The sequence below is a fragment of the Vanrija albida genome, assembly GCF_041260175.1.
Source record: "Vanrija albida strain AlHP1 chromosome Unknown contig_3, whole genome shotgun sequence".
Lineage (NCBI taxonomy): Eukaryota > Fungi > Basidiomycota > Tremellomycetes > Trichosporonales > Trichosporonaceae > Vanrija > Vanrija albida.
This window is the reverse complement of record NW_027191422.1, coordinates 2348058-2371211: the sequence shown is the minus strand read 5'-3', so window position 1 is coordinate 2371211 and position 23154 is coordinate 2348058. Positions and strand designations below refer to the sequence as shown.

The following is a 23154-nucleotide window of genomic DNA, read 5'->3' as shown; positions in this document are numbered from 1 at the left end:
TAGAGTGCTCCTTCCAGCCGCAGGACGCCTACTTCTTGGCCGTCTCATCCAGGATCGTCTTGTTGAAGTCCTCGAGCGGGGTGAGGTCGCGATCGCTGAGCAGGGAGAACTCGTCGACGAACAGGAGGAAGTGGCGGTAGTTTGTGTTGAGGTGGGCTGGTCGGTGTTAGCAGCTAGATAGGTCAAAACGACAGCTGCTTACCTTCGATGCCAAGCGCGCAGATCAGGTCAAAGTGCGAGTGGTAGATGTGCGCGTAGACGCGGAACAGACGGCGGAGAATGGTCTTGGCCGTGCCCATGAACGTCGAGGGGAACTTGACGCCGATGCGCTGCGGGAAGACCTTCTCGTCGTCGAGGATGGACTGCGTCCAGGTCATGAGGGCCTCGACATAGGCGGGCGCCGAGAGATGCGTGGGCTTCTTGTACGTCTCGCCGTCCTCCCAGTAGAACTCGTACTTGGGGCCGGCGTTCATGATGGGGCACTCGGTCGGCGTGCAGAACTCGGAGATGGTGCCGTACAGCATGTTGACGTGGTTGAAGAAGTCGACGACTGGGGAGTGAGCGGCTGAACCAGGGAGCTTGTCCAGCATCCTCACCATGCACTGCGATCCACTCCTGGAGGTCCTCGCCCTCGGGGAGCTGGACAGCAGTCCGGAGGTTGCCAGAGCCCTTGTCGCTGTCAGCCACCGTGCGGCACCGCACCGCGAGCTCGCACATACCAAGGTCTGCTGGGCATACTGCTTGAGCTGCCACTGCTTGGTTCCCTCTGGAACCTTGCGGGGCTTGAAGGCTGGGGACAGGTGTCAGTGGGTGTGTCGAGGGGAGTTGATGAGGTGACCCACTCCTCGACTGGTTGCTCTTTCTGGCGGCGAGTGTCAGCTTGGTCCGACAAGAGGCAGCTGCTCGACTCACAAGCTGAAGAGAGTGGACATTGTGGTCTAGTGTGATGTGTCTATGCTATGATGATGTGTGAGAAAGATATGAGTGAATGGGTTGATGTGGTTGTTGTGCTCGTCCCGCCGCCCGCCGCGCCGCCGCTGTGCGTGTCGCTCCTTGTTGTTGTCTTTTGCCCAGCCAGGCTGGGTGCGTCCAGGCACGCGTGAAACGCCAGCCCTGCACGCGTTCCGTGTCCGATCCCCCCATTTATAATGTTGGCCGCCGCCGCCTCGATCAACAAGTCGAGTTTCGAGGCCGGTTGGGTCATGCATCGCGTGCGCGTCTCACTCACTCGTCTCCATTCTCATTCTCACCATCAACCAAGCTCCTACCGCATCCACAATGTCGACCCTCGCGACCGCAGACCTCGGGCCATCCGACGACGAGAACGACGGCGACTTCGTCCCACAGGCAGCGGCGAAGAAGCCCAAGGCCAAGGGCGGCAAGCGCCCTCGGTCCGGGTCACACGACAGCGACTCGGACTCGTCGAGCGACGACGGTGGTGACGACGACGGCGACGACGAGCTCAAGAAGCTCAGGGCGGAGCGCGCCGAGGCCGAGGCAGCCGAGCGCAAGAAGCGCGCCGCGGACGCCTTCAAGGCCATGCAGGAGGAGGCGAGGAGCGGCGCGCCGGCGGCCGCGGCAGCACCAAAGGAGGTCGAGATGGTCGAGGTGAAGCGCGCGCGGAGGTTTGCGGGCGAGACGATTTAGTAAGTGTGCTACGGGGCCGGGTGGAGGGGTGGGTGACGGCGGGAGCGGTGGCGACGGTGGTAACGCTGACCGCGCAGCGAGACGGTCCGCCTGCCCAAGGACGATCCAGAAGCGATCAAGTACCTCGCGGCTCAGGCGGCCGAGTCGTCAGCCGAGGCGTCGACACCAGAGGCATCATCATCAGCAGGCGGCGCGGCAGCGGTGGCCGGCACGGCGTCCAGCGGCGCGGCATCCGAGCCACAACCACAGCCGAGACCAGCGCCCTCCCGGCCTGGCCGCGGACCGGTGCGCAAGCGGCCACGGGCGTCGCTCGAGGCCATGTCTGCAGCGCTGGACGCGGGCAAGAAGATGACGACGCTCGAGAAGGTGGGTAGGGTCCCGGGGTGGCGCTGACGCCCAGTCGCAGATGGACTGGAACTCGCACATGGCGACGAATGTCGCCGTGTCGGACGAGATCGCCGCGCACCGCCGCTCGGGGGGATACCTCGAGAAGAAGGCGTTCCTCGAGCGCGTCGACGAGAGGCGGGCGGGCGGGCAGTCGCAGCCGTCGTCAAGACGAGGCTGAGTGGGTGAGATGCAGTTGTGACAAGTCGATTCGAGCCCAAGGAGGCTAAGCCGAAGCCCGAGCCGAGCTCAAGTCAGTAATCTCTCTGACCCACTCTGCAGCATTTACAGCGAACTCTTCTAACTCTGCATTATAACAACACTAACTCGGTACTATACAACGGCCACTGACCAGCAGGGCGATTAAGTTTTGGGGGCGAGGCAGCGCGACCGAAGCGGCAACTCCTCTCATCGCACAGTCCCTTGAAGCCAGAATGCACCCGGGCAAACGGCAGGACTTACCAGGCGAGGCCCGGCGCGGAGGTTTGGGTGGTGGCGAGGCAGTGCAGCAGTGGCAACAGCTCTCATCGCTACAGTCCCTTTACGCACAACTGCACTCGGGCAGCGGCAGGACTTACTGGGCCAAGGCCGCAGCGCGGAGGTTTGTACGACCGCCGGTACGGCGGAGAACGCGGGGGGGCACGGGGGCAAGAAGCGCAGTGTCGACGGTGAACTCGGGCTTGGGCTCGGAGAACTGGACAAACGGGCGGGGGCCACGGCGCTCGTACTCGGTCTCGAAGACGGTCGGCTCGTGGAACGACTTGGAGTTGGTGTTGTCGTCGATCGTCTGGACGAGGTCGCAGAGGTCGTTGAGCATGTCGGGGAGGACAGTGATGTAGCGGCCAATGTCGACGTTTGAGCCCTTCTCGGCGTAGGCGTCGTTGTTGAAGTAGCGCCTCTCGCGCTCCATGAGCTCGTAGCGGCTCTGGAGCTCGCGCAGCCACTTGACGTAGCCGGCGTACTTGTCGTTTCCGTTGAAGCGGGTCTCGTGGCACTCCTCGAAGCGGACCTGGGTGCGGGCGAGCTTGGTCGTCCTGGGCTGGTGCGCCTTGCTGTACTGCTCGAGCGTGTTGAAGCGGCGCGAGCAAATCTCGATGAGGTTCATGAGGACGAGCGCCGACTCGTGCATGCGCGCGTAGTCGGGCTGGCGGCGGGGGATGGCGTCGTAGTCGCGGTGGGCCTCGGTGAGGGCGTTGCAGCAGCGGACGACAAAGTCGGTGTGCGAGTCGAGGATGTTGTTGACGACGGACATGGTTGGTGGTGGTTGGTTGTTAAAGTTGGTAGTGGTGTGACAAAGTCGAGCGACTTGAGCGCAGAGTGCTGTGAGCAAACTGTAAGGCGATGAGATGAAGAGAGGAGCGACGTTGCGACGAGAGGCGGTTTATATAGACCGAACCGGCGAGGACGGCCAGAATGGTGGCGAGCGACCGCCTGGAGGGGGGGAAAGCGGCCAGAATTTCCCAATGCGGCCAGCCGCAGGCAGCAGCGGCCGGAAGAGGCAGCGAAGAGGGGGGAAAAGGCGACATGGAGCGCAGTGAAGACGGTGAAGCGAGCCCGAACGACGGCGAAGAGGGGTGAAGAGACGACAAACAGCCTCGCGCGATGGTCGAGGGTGGTGACCTACAATGGGCGGCGGGAGCAGATAGCCTCGTGGCGGGGGTGCTGATTGTGCCTCGAAAGTGCGATTTCCCGATTTCTCGCCCACTGCGCACGCTACGCACCCCGGCACCGCGCCAGGCGTTCTCGTCGGCCGCAAGAACCCCGGGGTGGGGGGAGGCGAAGGGGGGAGGTGGATGTGGGCCTCCTGGTGCCAGCGGGGCCTGGGAGGAGAGGGGGGCGAAATCACCCCTCGGAGCCCACTCGGCCGCGCCACGGCGCGCATCCACCCCCCAGGCCCGATTCAGCTCGCTCTCCGCGCTCCCAACCCCCCTCCGCACCGGCACACCGAGTTTCGAAGCCCTGCGTCGCGTATCCATCGCGCGAGGGCCCGCAGAGCGAGCAAGACGACGTCGTGAGTGCGATTTCCTGCCCGGCGCCAGCCCGCCCCGCCAGACCCCCCGACACCCATCCACCCCGGCCCCGACCTCGCCTGCCCCTCGCGTCCCGTGTGCACCCTCCCCCCGCCTCGAGGATGGCATACGTGCCGCTCGTGTCCCGATAGCGGCAGTATGCATCGAGATATGCCACCCCCGCCCCCGCGCGACCCGCGCCCACCGGCCCCCGACTTCTGCGCGCCGCCCCGCGCCGCATCCACCCCGCGCAGTCTCGTCTCCGGGCGTACTCGCCTCCAATGGTCGATATGAGCGATCACGCGCCGCGTGGAGCGCCGAGGGCCTGGTGTAGGCCCGGGACGGCGCCCCGCCCCGTGGGGTGGTGGTCTGCGCGCCTGCGTGCTCATTCCACCCGTGGCGACTGCCATCCGCCTCCTCCCCACCCTGCTCGCGGCGCGCTCGGCTCTCGGTGTAGCTACGCCATGCAGTGCAAAGGCATGCACGCTCGAGGTGGCGCCACGCTCGCTGGGACCGGGGTCGAGCCTGCGCGGGTTGCTCCAGCCTCCCCTCCCCTGATTGCAGGCTGGCCGCCCAGCTCCCGCTCACTACCGCCCGTGCACTGCATGCCGTGGCAGACACGCAGGCAGCCACCTCGAGGGGTGCGGAGAGAGCAGGCCGGCGGCGAGTGGGCCGGGGGTGGCCCCGTCGCTGTCTGCCTCGGCCGGCGGCTGGTCGGTTGACATCACCTGGACCGCCTCGTGGTGGCGCCTGGGATGGTGCCGAACCAGTGAACGGTAGCAGTAGCTTCACTGGCGCTATTTGATACCCCTCGGATGGCACAACGCTGCGGGCGGTTGGTACGGGGCCCGTTGTTGGCTCGTGACTTCTCGCCTGCCGCCCGTCATCCCCTCCCGACGCACTGCGCCACACTGCCAGATGCCTAGAGTGATGTGAGCTGGACAGTGCTGCGAGCAATGCCGTGCAATAGTCCTGTGCACTGGGGTACACTGTGTGCACTGGGGTACGCTGGTACGAAGGGAGGGGGAGAGCGGTCCACTGCCCAGGTATTCGATGCCTGTAGCCGTACCGGCAGCCTGCCCATCCCCCTCACCGTCTTTCAACGCTGTCTCCACCTCACGGCTGCCCGCAGGCAGCATACCCTCCGAGACAGAGCCCTTGTCAGTTGTCAGTTGACGCTGTCAGTAGCAGCCACCAATCGCACCATCGCACCCGCAACCACCCCTGCCCAGCCCAGCCTCGTAGGTGCAAATGTACATCATCCAACCCATGCAGTCATCCTAACAGCGCGCAATTACTTGCGGGCGGCGGGGGCGCCGATCACAACCTGCTTGAGGGTGGGGGGGAGCGACTGCTGGAGCTTGGAGGCCTTCTCCTGGTCGTGGAGGACGAGGGTGTAGAGGTAGCGCGAGCAGCGGACCTTGAACTTGGTGGCGACGGCCTGCTTGGACGAGGCCTTCTTGCCGACGGGCGAGTTGGCGGGGCGCTTGACGACGGTGCGCTTGATCTTGGCCTCGACGGCGTCCGCGCGACGGGCAATCTCGACTGGGGGGTGGTTAGTGGGCTGGCCTGGGCATTCTGGCTGGCCGACGAGGGGGCCATGGGCTCAACGAAGCACCACGGCCCTCCGCAACGTCGCTGCCTGCCTCATCGATACGCACGGAACTTCTTGATGTCCTGGACCTGCTTGGGCTGGAGGGGTCAGCGGGGTCGGTAGATGGGGTAGGCGGGCAGCACACGCGAGCGGGCGAACGGGCAGTCGTCGGGGTCGTCGCGCGAGGCTCGGCGGCGTCGTGGACCACGGGCAGCCTAGTCGACACCGCGGCGTTGATCGACCTCGAGGTCGACGCCGATCAAGGCCACGGCTGGCGGTTCAAGTCCCTCCAACGACCTCCGACAACATTTTCTCCAGCATCTCCTCCGCCGGTGGTATCGTGCCGTCGTCGTTGTCGTCGCCGTCGCCGTGGTGCCCGTGCCGTGTCCTCCCGCTCGTGTGTGCTGTCGCTTTGCCGTCGTCGCTACTCACCATTTTGATCTACTTTTGCTTGAAGGCTGGGAGAGTGAAGGCCACGCTGAAGGTGCAAATGTCGGCGGCCAGGGAGCCAGGCAGTGGCAGCGGAGGCAGCGAGGGGTGGGTGGGTCTGTCGCTGGGTGCTGAGCGGGCATGCATGCTGCAGCCAGCCAGCCAGCGACGCCTGCCTGCACTACTGCCTGGGTGTTCGATTTGCTCCCGCCCTCAACTGGTGCAGCGGGAGCAAATCGACCTCGGATCCGTTTGGCGGTCGGGGATAGCGTTTTGTATGGTTAACCCCGACAGCAAAGCGTCGAGCCAGGCTCTGCGAGTCGCCCTCCCTCCCGCTGTCGCTCGCCTGCCGCTGAAGTTTAATCCCTCGCTCACGACCATCTCGTCTTCCTCATCCATCAAAAGTCACTCGACACTCATCCAAAATGGTGCGCATCCTTTCCTAAGTACCAGGCTCCCAGCGGGGCATCACATCGCCTCGGAGCACATCAAGTCGTCGTTGAACGGCCACGCCGACCCGACTCTTCGCCTTCAACCGCGAAGGAACGGGCACAGGATGAGAGCCTATGGCGGTACCGTTTGACGGGGCTCGCCTCGTCGAACACCCAAGGTACTGACCGCCTCTCTCCTGGCTAGCCATCAGGTGCTCTTGCGAGCGAGTTACCCACTCGCGACGACCTCGAGTACCGAGCTCTGGCCCATCAGTGTCCTCGGACCGGGCTAACTCGCGACGCCGACACCGTAAAAGAACCCGCAGTGGTCTTGTCCTGGGAGTAGCCAGGTTGGAAAGTCGAGCCTCCAAAGATTGTCTCGACGACCTCGGTCTAGAGCATTCTTTTAGAGCGACGTGATGCCCTGTAGTACCTCTTTATTGAAGGGAACCGGGCTGGCGTTCGTCTCAATGACCCCCTTTTAACACTTCACAGCCCAAGGCCGCTACCACCAAGTCCAAGAAGCCCGCTGCGGCCCCCTACGGCACCAAGGTCGCCAAGAAGCCCGCCCAGAACCCCCTCTTCGAGAAGCGCACCCGCACTTTCGGCATTGGTAAGTTTTTTCGCTGCGCGCACCAGACGGATCCGAGACTGACTCAAACTCCCAGGCGGTGACATCCCCACCTTCAAGCAGGACCTTACTCGCTTCGTCAAGTGGCCCGAGTACGTCCGCCTCCAGCGCCAGAAGGTTATCCTTCACCAGCGCCTGAAGGTCCCCCCCGCCATCGCCCAGTTCTCGCACACCCTTGACAAGAACACCGCCACCCAGCTCTTCCAGCTCCTCAACAAGTACAAGCCTGAGTCGAAGCAGGAGAAGAAGGCCCGTCTCCTCGCCGAGGCCGAGGCCAAGACCAAGGGTGACGCCACCACCAAGGACTCGAAGAAGCCCCTCTTCGTCAAGTACGGCCTCAACCACGTTGTCGCCCTTGTCGAGGCCAAGAAGGCTCAGCTCGTTGTCATTGCCGACGACGTTGACCCCATTGAGCTCGTTGTCTTCCTCCCCGCTCTCTGCCGCAAGATGGGTGTCCCCTACGTTATCGTCAAGGGCAAGTCCCGTCTTGGTCTTGTTGTCAACAAGAAGACCTCGGCCGTCGCCGCCGTCACCGAGGTCCGCTCGGAGGACGCCCAGGCCCTCGCCACCCTTGTCTCGGCCGCCAAGGCCAACTACCTTGACAAGTCTGACGAGTTCCGTCGCCACTGGGGCGGTGGTATCCGTGGCAACAAGTCGATTGCCAAGCTCCGCAAGCGCGCTAAGGCTTCGGGCCAGGACGCCAAGAAGATCGACATCTCGCTCTAAGCGGGTCGTTGTTCATCTTTCGGTTGTTCCAGAGGCATTTGTTTCGTCGTATGACGGCTGTAATAGGCAATGTATGATTTAGCTCATGCCTCTACTCTCATACATTTGGTGCATGGTGATTGCATGGGCAAAAGAGGCGGAGAGCAGGAGCATTCTTGGAAGAACTACTAACTAGGAGATGGTGCGGTGCTGTAAATGTCACGATTCTTCGTTAACTTGTCTCGGTCTCAGCCCTAGACTCAACAAGCTGCCAGTGCCTCAACACATGCGCCATGTCTCTCCCCATCCACGCACCAATCAACCCTCATGACCATATGCATGACCTAATATTGTACAAGGTCCTCTCGTCCCCATGCACTTGTTGCCGAGCTGCCGAGCCTTGCTTTGTCCCCCTACCGCGTGCCCGGCGCAGACTTGTATACGCGGCCAGGCGCGCACCCTACTGACATTGTCTTTATCACACGCCGCCTCCCATACCTGCAGAGTGTCAGTGAATCCCGCACATCCCGCCAAGCGCTAGACCACACTCACCAGCAACGCCGACGACATCGCGAATCTTGGCGGCCTCGGTCGCGCTCAAGCGGCCCTTCATGGCGACGAGGAACGTGTCGAGGACGTAGTCTGCGTCGTCTTGCGACGCAAACTCTGTCTGGGCGAGCGTGTGCAGCTTCTGCCAGAAGTCGGGGTTGGCAATCGACGAGTGGAATGCGGCCGTGCTGAGCGACGGCGACGGCTGCTCGCTCAGCTGGTACTCGGGCACCTCTGTCGGGCTGGCGCCGGGCGTGTCGGTCGTGATGGTGAGGTTGGGGACGGTTCCGTGCGACGACGTGCGCGAGTGGCTGCTCGATGGAGGCGCGATCGCAGCGGCAGGGGTAGGAGGGGGGGACGGCTCCTTTGCGACCTTGGCCCCCGGCTTGGCCATGAGCGTCAGGACGGCGCCGTCGGCCAGGTCGTACTCCTTGAGCAGCTTGGCGTCGGCCAGCACCTTGCCCTTGAGGAGGAGGCGCTGCGCGTCGGCGGGTGGCGCGCCGGGCGCGGCCGCGACAAGCGCCTTGAGGTCGGTCACAGAGTCGCTGGGGTGCGCGCTGATGCTGAGCGTGAGGGGTGGGCGCGCCGACTTCACCGTGAGTGTGATGGCTGCGTCTGGGGCGAGTTAGCATTGTGGTGAAAGTAGCCCAGCTCACCCTGCACCGCCACCTCCTCCTCGGCATACTCTGGCGGCGCGACGACCGGCACATTGATAGCGGGCACCTTGCGCGGCCGCTTGTCCAAGGGCGACGAGTAATCGGGCGGGTATTCGACCTTGCGCGAGGCGAGCGAGTCGAGGTAGCGCTTGGCAAAGGCCTTCTCCTCGGCGATCCGTTCTCCGGACAGTGGGGTATCCATGGTGTGGGTGGTTGAGAGACGGGAAAGAGAGGGCGAGGTCGGTTAGATAGGTCGGTCGTGGTTGCACGCGGCGGGCTGTGCAGCGTCGTCGACGACTGCGCGAGCGCGCCACGTGGTAATCTTGACGCGCGTGGGTGACGACTGGTTTGATGCCGCTCAAACGTCATAGGCGGATGGTGGATTGAGCGACTTATGGAGGTCGAGCTTCTGCATGAGAAGGCATAGACTGACGTGATGTATTCTTTCCGAGACATACTTGTGCACCTTTCAATGCGTACTCCCCCCTCTCGTTGGGGTCTGAGGGATTTACGGAGTGTAACAGCCTGACGCGGGGGAGGTGACCAACCTCCACTGCCTTGGCTCAGTGCCACACTCGAGTTTGACCCCGTGCGACTTCTCGTCCACCTTTGACCGGTTTCACTGGGCCGTATCTCGGATTGCTCAACAAGCCAACACACAACAACTCTCAAGCTATGGGCGCATCATCTTCAAAAGCAGCACGCAGGCTGCCAACAAAGACACCCAGCGCAGTTCACCCGCTGCCAGCGGCCGCCCGCGCGCCTCCACCGCCGCCCGTGTCGGAAGCCGCAGAGCAGGCTCCTCCACCATCCTCCACCGGCCGGTCGGCGAGCAGCGCCCCTCAAGACGACTTTGTGTACGGCGGTTTGAGGGAGTCACCCAGGGGATCGACGGGCCCATCCTTCAGCGGCGAGAAGGACGATGGTGAGTGTCATTGTCTTGCGCGCGAACCGAATCAACCTCCGCAGCTATCCTCAAGGACGCCATGGACCCGCAGTTCATGGCCAACCTGTCCCGTCTCGGGCCCGTCGCCGTGCCCCAAGCGAGCCGTCTTGTCCGCACGGTACGTCGAGAGCTTGCAATCTTGCTGACTCGTAGCCTCCGAGGGCACAGCGCACCTTGAACGCCCGCAAGGACGAGTACACCCGAGCAACCGTCACCCCTCCCCCCGGCACCGTCACCGCGGCGATGCTCACGACATTGCTGGACGAGCTCAAGGTGTTGCCGCCGGGGGCCGACCCTTCAAGAGTGTACCGCCAGTTCGGCCTCACCGCCGAGCAGCTCGCACCAGTGCGCCGTTGGGTCAACAGCCCGAGTGTTGGAGACGAGGAGGTGCTGAAGGTCGAGGACGGCGGGAACATGCAGGTGGAGCAGACCCTGGAGTTGAAGGTGGGTAGTGAAGTTGTGTGCGTGAGCTGACTATCCAGGCGGTGTGGGTGACACCGCAGGACAAGGGAGCTAGCCTATAGTGTGGACGACGGTGAGGTCGAGGAGCTTACCTGCGGGGCTAATTCGCGCGTGGGCGCGCTGATGTTACTCTACTCATGTCATCGGGGTTGGGTGTTGGTTGGCGCTGTTGCGGCGGAGACGAGGTCTGGCGGTGGGGGGGACGCCTAGGCTGCGGGATTGGACTCACTCACGGTAGCAGCGTAACCGGGATCGCAGTGGCGCGAGGCGGATCACGCGTGGGTGGAGGATCACCCCCATTAACGCGCATAGCCATCGTGGTGATTGCACGCCTCGGGACGAACACTGGCAGGGCTCGGAAGTGGCTCGTTGCAGACCGAGCCGACGAGCGGCCACATCGGGACGCGCTCCATCGTCGGGGCTGTCCAAGCGCGTTGGGAATGGCAGTGAGCATACATGCAGCTCCTGATCGTACGCGTGCGTCGCATCACAGCTGTGGACGAAGGGTGAGCCGTTCGCGGGGGTGGGCCAGGCGTCAAGGACGGCGGCGGGCTGCGGGCAACTCATTCGCCACCCAGGCCACGGTACTCCAGCTTGCATGGCCGCATCCCCCCTCCTCCGATCAGAAGCGTCAGCGCTTCCCTCTCACGGGGGAGCCGTTGCGGGACACGGCGGCCATGGTGGCGTGCGTGGGGGGGGGGGAGGGGAGGCTGGCCGCGCACGCGACTGGGCACGGAACTTACGATGACTCACGCACGTGCTTGCTTGCTATGCTTGCGCAAAGCATGCATGCATGCATGCATGCTCGCACCGTCCCAACGCGTCAAGCAAGTCCGACGACGACGGGAGAGGGCGGAATGGCGGGGGAGGAAGGCGGACGGCGGTTGCGTACCGTTGCGGCGGGGTGTGTCCAAATCCGGAAACGGGACTGCCGAGCTGGGTGCGAGCGTCTCGCTGGGCGGGGACGGGGACGGTGCTGAGTGCGCTGCACTGGCGGAGGCGGTAGTGGTGGTGGTGCGGGGGGTAGCGACGAGCGTGGTGGACGTGGTGAGGGCGATGAGAGGAGAGGTGGACGCGCCAGAGTTGTTTTCGGGCCGGTGGCACCTGGGTGGGCCCGCCGGCCGGGCCTCACCCAGGCCCGTCTCCTCACCCACAGCACCGCCCGGCGCCGTTCAAGCAATGCAATGCACGCCTAGACCCCGCAGGGGGGTGCGCAAGTATGTGACAGTGCATGTCGTGCCGGTGGGGAGCGGTGGGGTGCCGCGAAACGCGCGGAAATGGGCCCAGACTCCGCGCTCGAGCTCGAGCTGGCCCCGCCCGCCTCGCATGGCGCCCACGTGATCCGATGCCTGGGCCACACTCGCGCTGCTCTCCTCGTCATTTTGGTGCTCTTGGAGCCCATCAGAGCCGCTGTTCAAGCCATGTCTGCATACTCGGTGGTGGGTTGGGCGAACGGCATGCTCTCTGGCCATCCTCCAGATCCGGAAACGGGCGCTACGGTGAGACGTGTATATAATGCAGACCTTTCTCACCTCTTCCCCCCCATCATCGCTCTCGCAGCACCAGTCATTGGTAAGTTCGACCTCCTCCCCCCTCTCCTCCTCACTCACTGACGACTCAGACTTAGTCACTCGACCACTGCCTACTCTTACAACTTCAGCACAGTCTTTAATTGGTAAGTCCTGCTCTCGACGACCCCCCTCCCCCCTTCTCCCTCACTGACGCCTCAGACTTGTCGCAACAATGTCCTCGATCTCTAAGATCAACAACATCATTGCCGACCACCAGGCCTTCCAGGTCCAGGTCATCGACGCGCTCAACCGCGCCGAGTCCCACCTCATCCCCTTCAAGGACTTCCGTTCTCTCGACCTCGTCGACATGAACCAGCACGCGAACCTCCTCATGGCGCTCATCCAGGAGACCGGCAACCGCGTCAACGCCCTCAACGTCTCGCTCTCCTTCAACGACATCATCACCGGTGAGACCCGCCCCCGCAACGTCTCCTTCTCGACCGACATGCCCGGCAACGGCGGTATCGCTTCGGAATGGTTCGAGACCCGCCAGGCTGTCAAGAAGGCCGCGCGCTTCGCCCGCAGGCATGCCAAGCTCGCCAACCCGACCCTGCGCAAGCACGTCCGCCCCATCGACAAGAAGCTGCGCGCTTACACCGACGCGCTCTTCACCGTGCTCCAGGAGCTCGACGACGCCGTCTACGACGTCTACCTTGCCAACCTCAAGCCCGGCTGCTTCAAGACGCGCCAGCAGCGCGCTCCGGCGACCCCGTTCATTTGGGACGACGCGGCCTCGTGCTCTTCCGACCCCTTCGAGCGCTTCGAGAACATGTCCGACCACTCCTCGGAGGCTGCTTCGGACGCCGACTCTGACGAGCCCGAGTACGAGTACTTCTACTTTGGCGACGAGCCGGTCACCCCCGTCATCACCCCCGCCCCGCGCAAGCTTCGCCGCACTGCCGGTCACCACAACCTCCGCGCTGCGGCTTCGGCCCAGTAAGTCCTGCCGCTGCCCGAGTGCAGTTGAGCATCAAGGGACTGTAGCGATGAGAGCTGTTGCCACTGCTGCACTGCCTCGCCCCCACACAACATCTCCGCGCTGCGGCTTCGGCCCAGTAAGTCCTGCCGCTGCCCGGGTGCAGTCGAGCTCAAGGGACTGTAGCGGTGAGAGGAGTTGCTTGCTTCGGCCGTGCTGCCTCGCCCCCAACACTTTTTGCTTGCCCTGCTGGTCGGGTGCTTGCTTTGTACAATAGTCTCGGTTTATAATGCAGTCGGTTTTGGTTACACTTGTTGCTTGGCTTTGCTCTACTGACTTTGGCTCGCGACTTGACTTGGGACGCTCGCGACTTGGCTTGCTCGCGACTTTGGCTTGCTCGCGACTTTGGCTGGCTGACTTGAACCTGGCCTACTCGCCTTGTGGCAGTGCCTCTGGCGCCAGCATCTGAAACATGTGCATGCAATCTATCTCTACTTCTCGCCCTCAGTCGCGCTCCCCTCGCGCGCCACCTTGTCCCGCAGCGCGCGCGCGTCGAGCGGGTCGATGCCGAGGAACAGGTTCCAGCGCGACGGGTTGGTGAGCGCGCGGTGTCTCCGCCACGCGCGCCATCTCGGCGCGTACCTGATCACGACGAGCAGGAGCGGGAGGGACGCGGCGCACAGGCCCGAGAGGAGGACGAACGACCAGCCAGCCCCGAGGTTCTGGTACATGATTTGGCTGATGTCAGCGCGCGCATGCCTCGCCTGGCCACTTACATGACGCCCGTGCCAATCGCGCCAAAGGCGCAGCGCACGAAATTGAGCGAGGCCGACGCGGCCGCCCCCTTGCCGGGGAACACGTCCTGCCCGTACACTACACCGACGGCGATGACGGCGACGCCGAGGCCTGGGAAGAAGGACACGACGAGGAGCGCGGCGAGGGGCGCCTTGACCTGGATGCACCAGCCGAGCGCGACGCTGGCCGTGATGAAGACGGACATGCCGGGCCAGATGACGGCGGTGCGCGCGCGCTCGACGCCGAACGTGTCCGGCTTGGCGCGGTAGTCGCCGCCGACGCGGGCCACCTCGCGGCCGTAGTAGTAGTCTACTAGCCGGCCCGCGGCGAGGGTCGAGCAGATGGTGCCGATCCCGGAGGGGAGGTAGCACAGGCCGATCTGGAGCTCGTTGAGGTGGTACTTCTCCTCGAGGGCGGTCGAGAAGATGGCACTGGGGTCAGCTGGTGCGGGGCGGCACAACCCACATGACGCAGTAGAACTCGAGGTACAGCAGGCTGACGACAAAGTAGATGAGGAAGATCTCGGGCACGAACAGGATGGTGAAGGCGGACAGGGGCTGGTACGGGCGCCGCGGGGGGCGGTCGACGAGCTCGGGCTCGGCGGTCCGCTTCCAGCGCTGGTACATCTGCACTGGGGACGCGTTGAGGAGCGGGGGCGGGATGGAGCCGTCGCCTACGAGGGAGCGGAGCGTTTCCGGGAAGAAGCTGGCACGGGCGTGAGCCAGGCCCCCTGGAACCACAACCACTTACAACAGGAACGTGACGACAAACGTGCCGCTCGCCGCGGCGAGAAAGTAGAACATTGCGCGCCAGCCCCAGGCCTGGGCGAATACGCCGCCCAGCAGCGGGCCGACGGCGGGGCCTACCATCGCGCCCATCTGGAATATCGCCTGGAACTTGCCGCGCTCCTTGGGCTCAGCGATGTCGGCGACCGCGCCTGACCCGATGGCGATGACGGCGCTCCCGCCCGTGGCCTGCAGCGCGCGCAGGAACAGGAGGAGCCAGTACTTGCTCACGGGCATGAAGCCCAGGCCGAGATTCGCGCCGATGTAGATGACCATGGTGAGGAGGAAAAGGGGGCGGCGCCCGAACGAGTCGGACGCGGCGCCGAAGAGCGAGGGCGTGAAGGCCTGGAAGACGAGGTACACTGTCAGCGCGAGCGTGATGTCCTGGTTTGAGCGGTTGAAGTCGCGCGCGATCGCCGGGATGGAGGGCACGAAGATGTTGCTCTGGGCGTGAGTGGGGCCACAAACGCGCAACTCACGCTGATGGGCGAGAAGATGCCGCCGACGCCGCCGAGCAGCGCGATGAGCCACCGCGTCGAGGTGGGGAAGGCGGAGTAGGGCTTTGCTGCGGCGGGGGTGGGGGCGGGCGCGCCGGCCTCAGCCGTGGCGTCGGCGACCTCGTCCCCGCCCTTGTCGGCCGCGAGCGTCGGCGCAGGGGACGGCGACGGCGACGGCGATGGTGACGGCATGCGCGAGTCTGGCGGGGGCGAGTGGGCGGCGACAAGGTCTGGCTTCGGGGCCGCCGCGTGCTCGAGCCAAGCCCGTCGGCCATGGTCTGGCGGCGCGGGGGTCGCTCCTGCCTCGTGCGCTATTGGCGGCGGCGCGGGCGTGCGCGGCGCGTCGGGCGCGCGGCTGCCCATGGGTGCGGTCGGTCGCGCGACGGTTCGGAGATCGCGTGCGCGAGCGCGAGGGATATCCTTGCCGGCTAGTGGCGGCGGGGCGGCGAATACGGCGGCGGCGCGCACCTCGTGGTGCTTCTGTTGGTTGGGCCGGCCGTGTCGGCGCTATGCTGTGGGTGCTGAGAGCAACCCCCCGCTCTTATGTACTTATGTACGTTCGGCGCACGCGTCCCCCGTCGGCCTCGTGAGAGCAGCAGCACAAATTGTTTGTTTCCCCGCGCGCGAGACCCAGGCCGACTCGCATCGGCACGCTCGGCTCGCAAATCCACCCTCACCCACGCACCATCTCGGCGACAACTTCAATCTCGGCCATCTGCGACGCCGAGCAACAATGACGTGGGGGCAGTATCACGCTTGACGTCACGGCCACCAGAGATGTCTATGCTCGCCCATGGCTGCCCTCGGTCGGCCGGTCGACCCTGCGAGCAACGGCTTGGCCACGTCTATGCATATGTACACGCCTACTCGTCCGACAGCCGGTCGGCTATCGACGACGGCGCCCCGTTCACATGGGGCTGCGGCGCCGCGAACCCTCGGTACCGGAACTGGGGAAACTGCGCGCCGCTCGCGCTCCCAACGCTCGGAGCAGACACGCCCTGCTGCTGGAAGCGCCGCACGGCCGACGACGCTGATATTGACGGCGCCGGTCCTGATGCAGAATATGTTGATGGCGCGGCAGACCTGCCGCCAGCTAGTGACGTCTGGCGCTGGCTTGCGAGTGGTGGCCGGCTCAGTTGAGCCGGCGCAGCCACACTCGATTCCTCGTCCTCCGGGTGTGCTGACGGCGGTCTGTTATCTGACAACTCGGTGGATGTAGAACCCGCAGCATGTCTGTCACCGTTGACGCTGGCGCTGTCTCCCGGTGCCAGCGGTGCCGACGGGCCACTCAGCGACCGCGCCATGTTGTCCACCGCCAGAGCCGGGAGATCCAGCACGCCAATCTCCGGCGTTGTCTCGGGCGTCTGCGGGGTGACAATGCGCGGGAGGCCGAGGGCAATGTGACGGGGGTAGACGTAGCGATCCTGGATGGCCTGGCGGAAGCGGTCCACAAGGAGCTGCTCGAGTTTGGGGATGTCTGGTGGGTCAGCTGGGGCTGGCATTCCATTTCATTACCCACCCTGAAGCTTTGCCTTGCTTCCCAGCAAACTCGTCGTCTTCAAGTTGAGGTGGAAGTCGGGGAGGAGGCAGATGTGGAGGTGCTGGCGGTCGCCCTTGGGGTCGTGCAGCACGACGCTGAGCGTCCCGCCAACCGACTGCAGCTCGACGCCAATAGACACGGGCAACACAGCGAACCGCGGGCGGGGGAAGTTGATCACCACAGCCGTAGAGATGGACAGGGACACGGTGTCGGCGTAGTCGACGTCGATCTCAGCGCGCACGCGGCCCTGGCCGTCTGCCGGGCGGATACGCGCATTGGACAGGAGGGGGAAGCTGCTGCCCAAGCTCACGCCTGTAACCTGGATGGGGTCCTGGGTTGTCAGCTTGTGTACGCCCGATTCAGCTCACAAGCCACGACTGCTGCCGACCAGGCGGGTTGAGCCATCGCTCAAACTGCTGCCGCGCGCCCTCCTCGCCCGACGTAGACAACAGGTCGTTGCGGTATCCCTGCAACACTTGCGCCAGCAGCACATTCACCCAGTCGGTTGACTCGGGCGGGTGTGTCGCCATCTCGTAGCCCGTCTTGCTGAGCAGGTGCGCCGCCGGCGGGGGCGGCACGGCCGTGTTGGACAGGAGCGATTTCTGGGGGGTCAGTAAGTGGATGAGGATTGGAGGGTTAGTCACCTACCTTGGCACGTTCATCTCGCCTCTTCCTCCATCCTTCCGTGTCCTGTGCTTCGAGTGGCGAGAAGAGGACATAGCGAATGAACAGGAGGGCAAAGGCGAGGAAGACTGCCTGCCCGACGAGGAAGCCCTGCGTGAACGTCCATGCCGCTGGCGCCGGGTGCATTGGGAAGATTGCGTAGGTCGACATGATGATGGCTATGCTGATACTCTGTGTTCCCTTCTATGCGCTCATTGCTGAATGATGTGAGATGAGATGAAGATGCGGCGATGCAATGTTGTTGGCGCGTCCCGAATACACCAAGTCCCAACTGACAATCGACCCAGACCTGCTTGGTTCATATTTGATCCCGCCCACAACCTTCTGCCGCAGAGTGATACATTATTGTTACGAAAGACGGACCGATTGTCATGCAAAGAGCCAAATGTGTCGGGCTGCATATGGACAACAGCGTAAGCACAAGGAGCATGCGGGGTGGTTGTTGAGATTGCCAATGGGTGTTGGAAGAAGGTGGTATGTGTGGGGGGAAGGGGGGTCGGTGAACAAGTGACTAGTCGTAAATCAGTGTGCCCAAAGAATGGCGGCGATGCGGGCGGAGTGTGGCGAGGGTATACTATGGAACAGTCCGGTGTGATGTGCTCAAGACGTGTCCTGGGCTAGTGTCATGGTGCAGTGCCCGCGACTATGCGATTTGGTTTGAGAGGCGGCTCTTGCTCGCCTTGGAGCGCTTGCTCTTGCCCTTGCCGCTACGGCGACGGACGCCCGAGCCCCAGTTGGAGACAACGTCGTGCCCGTCCCACTCCTCTCCCTCGAGGACAAGTTGGCGAGCGGGGCGACCCTCCTCCCAGGCGCCAGGCGAGTGAATAGCAATGACGGGGGGCTCCACCACGTGGCGGTTAATGTCACGGGGTGGCGTGCGAGTTCCATCGCGTCCAGCCGACTTGCGATAAGCTGGCGGGAGGGGAGGGACGGGCGGAGGCGCCACTGGAATGAGAAGGGCGGCACGCAGAGACTTGACAGAACGCTGCTTGCGTGGCTGTCCGGAGTGGTGACCGCCACTGCTGCTCCCTCTGCCATCGTCATTGGGACGAGGCGGGGTGGCAGGCTTGTAGAAGAACGACTTGGTGTAGTCGATCTCGACGTGCTGGTCCGCGAACGGGTCGCCCAACTCGCGAACAGTTCCAGTAGAGTCTGTGGATTCCGACGACGAGTGCTTGGGCTTGTCGTCCGAGTCCGAGCTCCAGCCGGCGAAGTGTGCACCCTGTAACTGCCAGTCAAGACGAGGAGTCAGAATCGGAGTCGCCGTGTTGCGCGGCAGCTCGTCGTCGACTGTCTCGGTTGGCTCCAACGCCGGAACAGGCTCGGCCCAGAAGGCAGCTCGCAGCGAAGTCAGCGACTTGCGTGCCCGCAAGGCAATAGACGAGAAGTTGGTCTGGACTGGCGCCGCCGGAGCTGGGGGTAGCGGGGGCAGGTCCTCAGCATCATTCGAGACCGAGTCGCAAATGACAGGTGAGGCGCGCTGTAACGTCGGTGCCGCCGCCGAAGCAGGGGTGATGCGGAAGGGTGGTCGACGAGAGATAAGGTTTGAGCGTTGGCCCGACGCTCGGCCCAGTGCTGGCGTAGACTGCGCAGCACGGAGCTTGGAGAGGGGGGCCCGTCCGACAACGACGGGCTCCACGACGACCGCGACGGGCTCAACGACCGGCAGCGGGACGGTCGGCTCGACAAGCATCTCCGCCATTGCCTGAGCAATCCGATCACTCGCAGTGGCCTTGGGTGGCGAGGGAGGCTCGATCTCAACAATCGGAATCGGTGGAGGGACGACGGCTGGTGCGGGAGCCGTAAATACTGGAGCCTTCGGAGGGGGGAACAGGTCGACTTCGTCGTCGGAATCATCGTCGTCGTACTCGACCGTCGCGGCCAGGATGCGCTTTCCGATGGCAGCAGCCTCACGTTCTGCTTGCAGAATCTCCTCTGGGTCTGCCAGTGTCTCGTCATCAAAGTTGACGGCAGGAGACACAAAGTCGACCATGGGTTGTTGCCCGATCTCGGCAGCAGCGTCAACCGTTGGTGGGCTTGCACCAAGTGTGGACGAAGACTCGTAGCCGTAGTCGTCGTCGTATCCGGTGTACATATCCTCGTCTTCCTGAGCCTCGTAGTCGCTTGGTAAGGGGCTGAAGCCAAACGCATCGTCGTCAAACATGTTGTCCTCGAACTGGGCAGCATTTTCTTCTGGCGGCGAGAACAGGGCTGCAATCGATGGGGGCGGGTCGGTAAAGGCGGTCGGGACTCTGGTAGATGGAGGGGCCGGTGGTGCTGCTGGCTTCTTGGAGAAGAGAGCCGAGTCGACGCGCCGGGGCGGAATGTCCTCTTGCTGAGGAGGGGACACTGAATAAGGAAGCCCAAGCTCCCAGTTTGATTTTGTCTTGCGGACAAACTGGCCGCCTTTTGCCAGTCCGAGCCCAACCGTTGATGCTTCCAATGAGCCCTGGTCGTTTGGAGGGCTCATGGACGCGATGCCCTTGCCAACAGTCTGTGCGGCACGGCCAAGCAGGGTTGAAGTCCACCAAGACTGTGCGGCCTCAGGGCTGGCGTCAGCCGCCGTGTTGATGTCGCGCCGCTTTTCGTTGATAGCGCTGCTTGCATCTTGAAGCACGACGCTGCGCAGCACGCTGCTGCTTGAGCGGTAAGGGCCAGGTTTAGTCAGGTGTTGGACTTGCATCGGCCCGCGCGCATCTAGCCCCATGCTTGAGTAGAGGTGGGCTAGCTCGGCTGCCGAGTCCTCGTCAAAGTCGACTTTTAGTCGCCGACGGACCCGCTCATTCTCTGGGGTGAAGACGCGGGTCTCCTTGTACCCGGCCTGCTGCAGGAGGTGTTCGAGTGATGCGAGTTCTGGCAGTTGTTGGGCTGGGGGAAGGGGATCTGGTGGTGCAGGGACCTCGTCGTCGATCGAGGACTGGGGCTGCGAGTGTGGGCGTGGAGGCCGTGATGGGCCAGACGAGTTGTGTGATAGGGAAGCTGGGTATCGTCGAACTGGGGTTGCCATGGTCGACTGAGAAGTGTGAGCGGCGTGTGTGTTCGTGTTGCCTTACCATGGTTGCGGTCAGCGCTTGGCTTTGATGGCTGGCTGATGGCTGCTGGCCACCGTTGCAATGGTCGCCTTAATGAATGATGAAAGATCCGCGGGGGGCAGAGTGAATGCGATGGGTTTGAGCGAGCTTGCGAACAGACGTTGTGTGGAGACGATTGTACGCGCGCCGGAATGTGACAATGCTGGGAGAGTGTTGGTGTTAGGGGTTGGGCGAGGGCAAGGGAGGAAGGGTTGAAGGGAAGGCAATACGAACGGTCAGATGTTTGGTCGTTTACGGGTCGTGACGGGGGTCGAGGTGGTGGTGATGATGTACAACTCTACAAGCCACGGCTGAATGATACAGCGTCGCTGCGAGTGGGATGGGGGGAGAAGGGGGAAGGAGGAGGAGGAGGAGGGTGAGTGAGTGATGATGATGAAAGTGATGATGCCTGTATGTAATGGATCGAGTTGCTGTAAGGGCGAGGAGGTCGCCGGGATGTGCTTGTTGGGTGGGTGTTCTCGGTGGTCGGTTGCCGCTCACCCTGGCTGGCTGGCTGGCTGGCTGGCTGCTGGCTGGCTGAGCTGCATCCAAACACTGAGCGAGTGAGTGACAGCTCCGGGTTAATGGAGGGCCAAATTGCCCCCGCCCTTCACCCCTCACCGTAGTCACCATAGTCACCCCAGCCAAAAATCGCCGCCGGTCCACCAAAATCAGTCACGCTTCACACCCGCCCCCCTTCGCTCCGTGCCTAACCCTTAGACCTTGGACACCACACAGTCGGTCCAACAAGGGGGGAACTGGCTTTACCTCGCCGTCCTCTTCACCGTGACACGTCGGCTGTCAAACGCCATGTCGCCCCCCCCCTGACATGATGCACCGCAGCGTTGGAAACCGGATGCAACAGACGCAGAGCGCGCAGAGCAGCACACTCGGCAGTCACACGACGGCGACGAGCGCGACGATACAAACACTCGACACGCCCAAGCCACAAAAGCCACAGCTACGCGTCCAAGCCCTTGTTCTGTCAGGGCGGATGCTACCTGCAGGCCATTCATCCCACTTGTTCGGTCAATGATCGGTATGCGCCGGAATGTGCCGTGGAAAGCAGCCCACTGGGTGGGTGGGTGGGCCGACATTGAGACACTGGCGCAACATGGCCCAATTGGGGAGGAGTGGGCCGTTTCAACTTGAATACCAGTGGTGCTCGTGCAACCTGCGCCATGGTGCACGTACAGTCCTCACATGACTGCATGTGAGCATGCAGGATCTGAGCCACCAGGGCAATTGGAATGTGCTGAACCAAAGATCGAGGCGAACAGAAGGATGTTTGCACAGTCACCACTGACCGCAGCGCAGCACAAGACATGCCGACCAGGCCGGCCCGGCATAAGACGAGCTAGCTATGGTCTAGCCCTCCTCACTAGTGTGCGGCGTGGAAGTGGCCCGCCCGCTGTACACCGCACAGCCCACCTCGGTCGGTGCACACGAGCAGTTTACTGATTCACCTCTGCACTTGCCTCGTCGAGGCGCTGGGGTGTGTGGTTGCACCAGCCCCACAGCTCCGCCACACCGCCACAGCCCCCCAGGCTGACCCCGATCAGCATTCCGGCCGTGTCGCCGGAATACCAGCTGTGGCCAGAGCTCTGTCGCACGCGAGGTGGCCGCTGTGCCGTCTCGGCCCGGACCGTAGTTCCAGCGACGCCCCACGCATCTCAATTCGCCTATCGCTCCACGAACCTTGGACGAGAATCGGTCTGGGGTAGGTGAAGGCACTCGGCGGGAGTTGGGCGGCACCAGAGACTGCCACATGCACCACTCTGTGCCTCGGACACAAGGCCCGCTCCACTGCCCACATGTGGAGCCCAAGCGCACAACTGAGCGGAGTTGCACTGACGGTTCCTAGGCAGCACATGGAGCCCAATACATGCCAGGCTTATCTGCATGCGACCTCCTCGAGCCCCGGGGAGGGGGGCAGATACATAAGGGACGTGTGATCGACGCGGCCGCTCGACCATAATCGCCGCGCGGGCGAGTGGCTCGGCAGCGTGGCTTTGGACACTGCTATAGCTGTTACTTCCGGCGTGCGCGTCGACCTTGCGAGTGAGGCGTAGATAGACAAGTGGTCATGTCCTGGTGCGGGCGTGGCGGCTGGCGGCGTTGGAGCCGCAATCGCCAGCTCCACTCACGGCTGCATACATAGCCCTAGAGAGGCAACACGTGGCCTACGACGTGGCATACATCGACCCGGATAGCCTCGGGCACGCTGGTTAGCAGCGAGAACGCAGTCATGTGTCATGGTCATTGGGCAGGCAGGCACTACGCTAATCACTAGGATCGACGTGCACCATGTGGTGTCGGTGGCGGTGTCTTGTGGGGCTAAGTGGCGGGTGTGTATTTAAAGCCCTGCCAGCACAAACAGTCGCCACCACCATCCCATCCCATCCCCTCCCAATGCCTAACAACTACACCTTCACGCTTGCCGGATTCCCGGTGGGGCTTGGACACAGCCTCGGCCCAGCGCTCGCCCTCGGTGCTTCAGAGGGGTCGGGCGACGCAGTGTACGACCTCCTCCCGGCTCTCAGCGGCGTGTCTACACTGCTCGTCGACGACCCCACCAAGGAGGTCGTCTTCCGCCGTGGGGGCTCCTTCCTCTCCGCCCCCAAGGCGGACGGCCCGACCCAGCGCCGCGCGTACCGCGTCGTCGTGGACGAGGGATACACGGTCTCGGCACTCGCCATCCGCCCCGACGGGACGTATGCGTCCACTGTGCGTAAGGACAGCGCCTGGTTCGGTACCACTACCACCGGCGTCGCGCTCGGCGAGAAGGTCGAGGGCATCGTCGTCGATGTCGCTGAGAGTGAAGAGGCTTAGAATATGAAGCGCGCTGTAGT

At 63.6% G+C, this 23154-nt stretch overlaps 12 protein-coding genes across 12 annotated transcripts; 5 read left to right on the top strand and 7 right to left on the bottom strand.

The window, feature by feature from the left end:
- Nucleotides 1–28: 28 nt before the first annotated feature.
- On the bottom strand, nucleotides 29–932 carry MOB1 (Mitotic exit network component; the record flags this gene model as incomplete). The annotated part of the gene is made up of 6 exons (XM_069352741.1): nucleotides 29–156; nucleotides 203–550; nucleotides 597–669; nucleotides 720–790; nucleotides 843–862; nucleotides 913–932. The coding sequence occupies 6 exons, from the start codon at nucleotides 930–932 to the stop codon at nucleotides 29–31; spliced, it is 660 nt and encodes a 219-aa protein (XP_069210159.1).
- Nucleotides 933–1278: 346 nt separating this feature from the next.
- Nucleotides 1279–2212, top strand: Q8F55_004219 (uncharacterized protein; the record flags this gene model as incomplete). Its single annotated transcript, XM_069352740.1, has 3 exons — nucleotides 1279–1646; nucleotides 1725–2013; nucleotides 2048–2212. The coding sequence occupies 3 exons, from the start codon at nucleotides 1279–1281 to the stop codon at nucleotides 2210–2212; spliced, it is 822 nt and encodes a 273-aa protein (XP_069210158.1).
- Nucleotides 2213–2605: 393 nt separating this feature from the next.
- Q8F55_004218 (uncharacterized protein) lies at nucleotides 2606–3283 on the bottom strand (the record flags this gene model as incomplete). Its single annotated transcript, XM_069352739.1, has 1 exon — nucleotides 2606–3283. One exon carries the CDS (start codon nucleotides 3281–3283, stop codon nucleotides 2606–2608), a length of 678 nt encoding a protein of 225 aa, XP_069210157.1.
- A 2051-nt stretch (nucleotides 3284–5334) lies between these two features.
- Nucleotides 5335–6069, bottom strand: RPL38 (60S ribosomal protein eL38; the record flags this gene model as incomplete). Its single annotated transcript, XM_069352738.1, has 3 exons — nucleotides 5335–5585; nucleotides 5702–5732; nucleotides 6067–6069. 3 exons carry the CDS (start codon nucleotides 6067–6069, stop codon nucleotides 5335–5337), a joined length of 285 nt encoding a protein of 94 aa, XP_069210156.1.
- Nucleotides 6070–6488: 419 nt separating this feature from the next.
- Nucleotides 6489–7851, top strand: rpl8 (60S ribosomal protein eL8; the record flags this gene model as incomplete). Its single annotated transcript, XM_069352737.1, has 3 exons — nucleotides 6489–6491; nucleotides 6990–7107; nucleotides 7163–7851. 3 exons carry the CDS (start codon nucleotides 6489–6491, stop codon nucleotides 7849–7851), a joined length of 810 nt encoding a protein of 269 aa, XP_069210155.1.
- Nucleotides 7852–8308: 457 nt separating this feature from the next.
- Q8F55_004215 (uncharacterized protein) lies at nucleotides 8309–9237 on the bottom strand (the record flags this gene model as incomplete). Its single annotated transcript, XM_069352736.1, has 3 exons — nucleotides 8309–8328; nucleotides 8383–8994; nucleotides 9036–9237. 3 exons carry the CDS (start codon nucleotides 9235–9237, stop codon nucleotides 8309–8311), a joined length of 834 nt encoding a protein of 277 aa, XP_069210154.1.
- Nucleotides 9238–9710: 473 nt separating this feature from the next.
- Nucleotides 9711–10505, top strand: Q8F55_004214 (uncharacterized protein; the record flags this gene model as incomplete). The annotated part of the gene is made up of 4 exons (XM_069352735.1): nucleotides 9711–9960; nucleotides 10005–10099; nucleotides 10135–10425; nucleotides 10464–10505. The coding sequence occupies 4 exons, from the start codon at nucleotides 9711–9713 to the stop codon at nucleotides 10503–10505; spliced, it is 678 nt and encodes a 225-aa protein (XP_069210153.1).
- A 1681-nt stretch (nucleotides 10506–12186) lies between these two features.
- Nucleotides 12187–12954, top strand: Q8F55_004213 (uncharacterized protein; the record flags this gene model as incomplete). The annotated part of the gene is made up of 1 exon (XM_069352734.1): nucleotides 12187–12954. One exon carries the CDS (start codon nucleotides 12187–12189, stop codon nucleotides 12952–12954), a length of 768 nt encoding a protein of 255 aa, XP_069210152.1.
- Nucleotides 12955–13421: 467 nt separating this feature from the next.
- Nucleotides 13422–15398, bottom strand: QDR1 (multidrug transporter; the record flags this gene model as incomplete). The annotated part of the gene is made up of 5 exons (XM_069352733.1): nucleotides 14990–15398; nucleotides 14476–14954; nucleotides 14191–14430; nucleotides 13707–14156; nucleotides 13422–13668 (listed from the first exon to the last, which is right to left on the bottom strand). The coding sequence occupies exons 1-5, from the start codon at nucleotides 15368–15370 to the stop codon at nucleotides 13422–13424; spliced, it is 1797 nt and encodes a 598-aa protein (XP_069210151.1). The 5' UTR covers nucleotides 15371–15398.
- Nucleotides 15399–15870: 472 nt separating this feature from the next.
- On the bottom strand, nucleotides 15871–17381 carry MMM1 (ERMES complex subunit mmm1; the record flags this gene model as incomplete). The annotated part of the gene is made up of 4 exons (XM_069352732.1): nucleotides 15871–16484; nucleotides 16527–16878; nucleotides 16916–17149; nucleotides 17196–17381. 4 exons carry the CDS (start codon nucleotides 17379–17381, stop codon nucleotides 15871–15873), a joined length of 1386 nt encoding a protein of 461 aa, XP_069210150.1.
- Nucleotides 17382–17874: 493 nt separating this feature from the next.
- Q8F55_004210 (uncharacterized protein) lies at nucleotides 17875–20287 on the bottom strand (the record flags this gene model as incomplete). The annotated part of the gene is made up of 2 exons (XM_069352731.1): nucleotides 17875–20244; nucleotides 20285–20287. 2 exons carry the CDS (start codon nucleotides 20285–20287, stop codon nucleotides 17875–17877), a joined length of 2373 nt encoding a protein of 790 aa, XP_069210149.1.
- A 2427-nt stretch (nucleotides 20288–22714) lies between these two features.
- Q8F55_004209 (uncharacterized protein) lies at nucleotides 22715–23134 on the top strand (the record flags this gene model as incomplete). The annotated part of the gene is made up of 1 exon (XM_069352730.1): nucleotides 22715–23134. One exon carries the CDS (start codon nucleotides 22715–22717, stop codon nucleotides 23132–23134), a length of 420 nt encoding a protein of 139 aa, XP_069210148.1.
- Nucleotides 23135–23154: the final 20 nt, after the last annotated feature.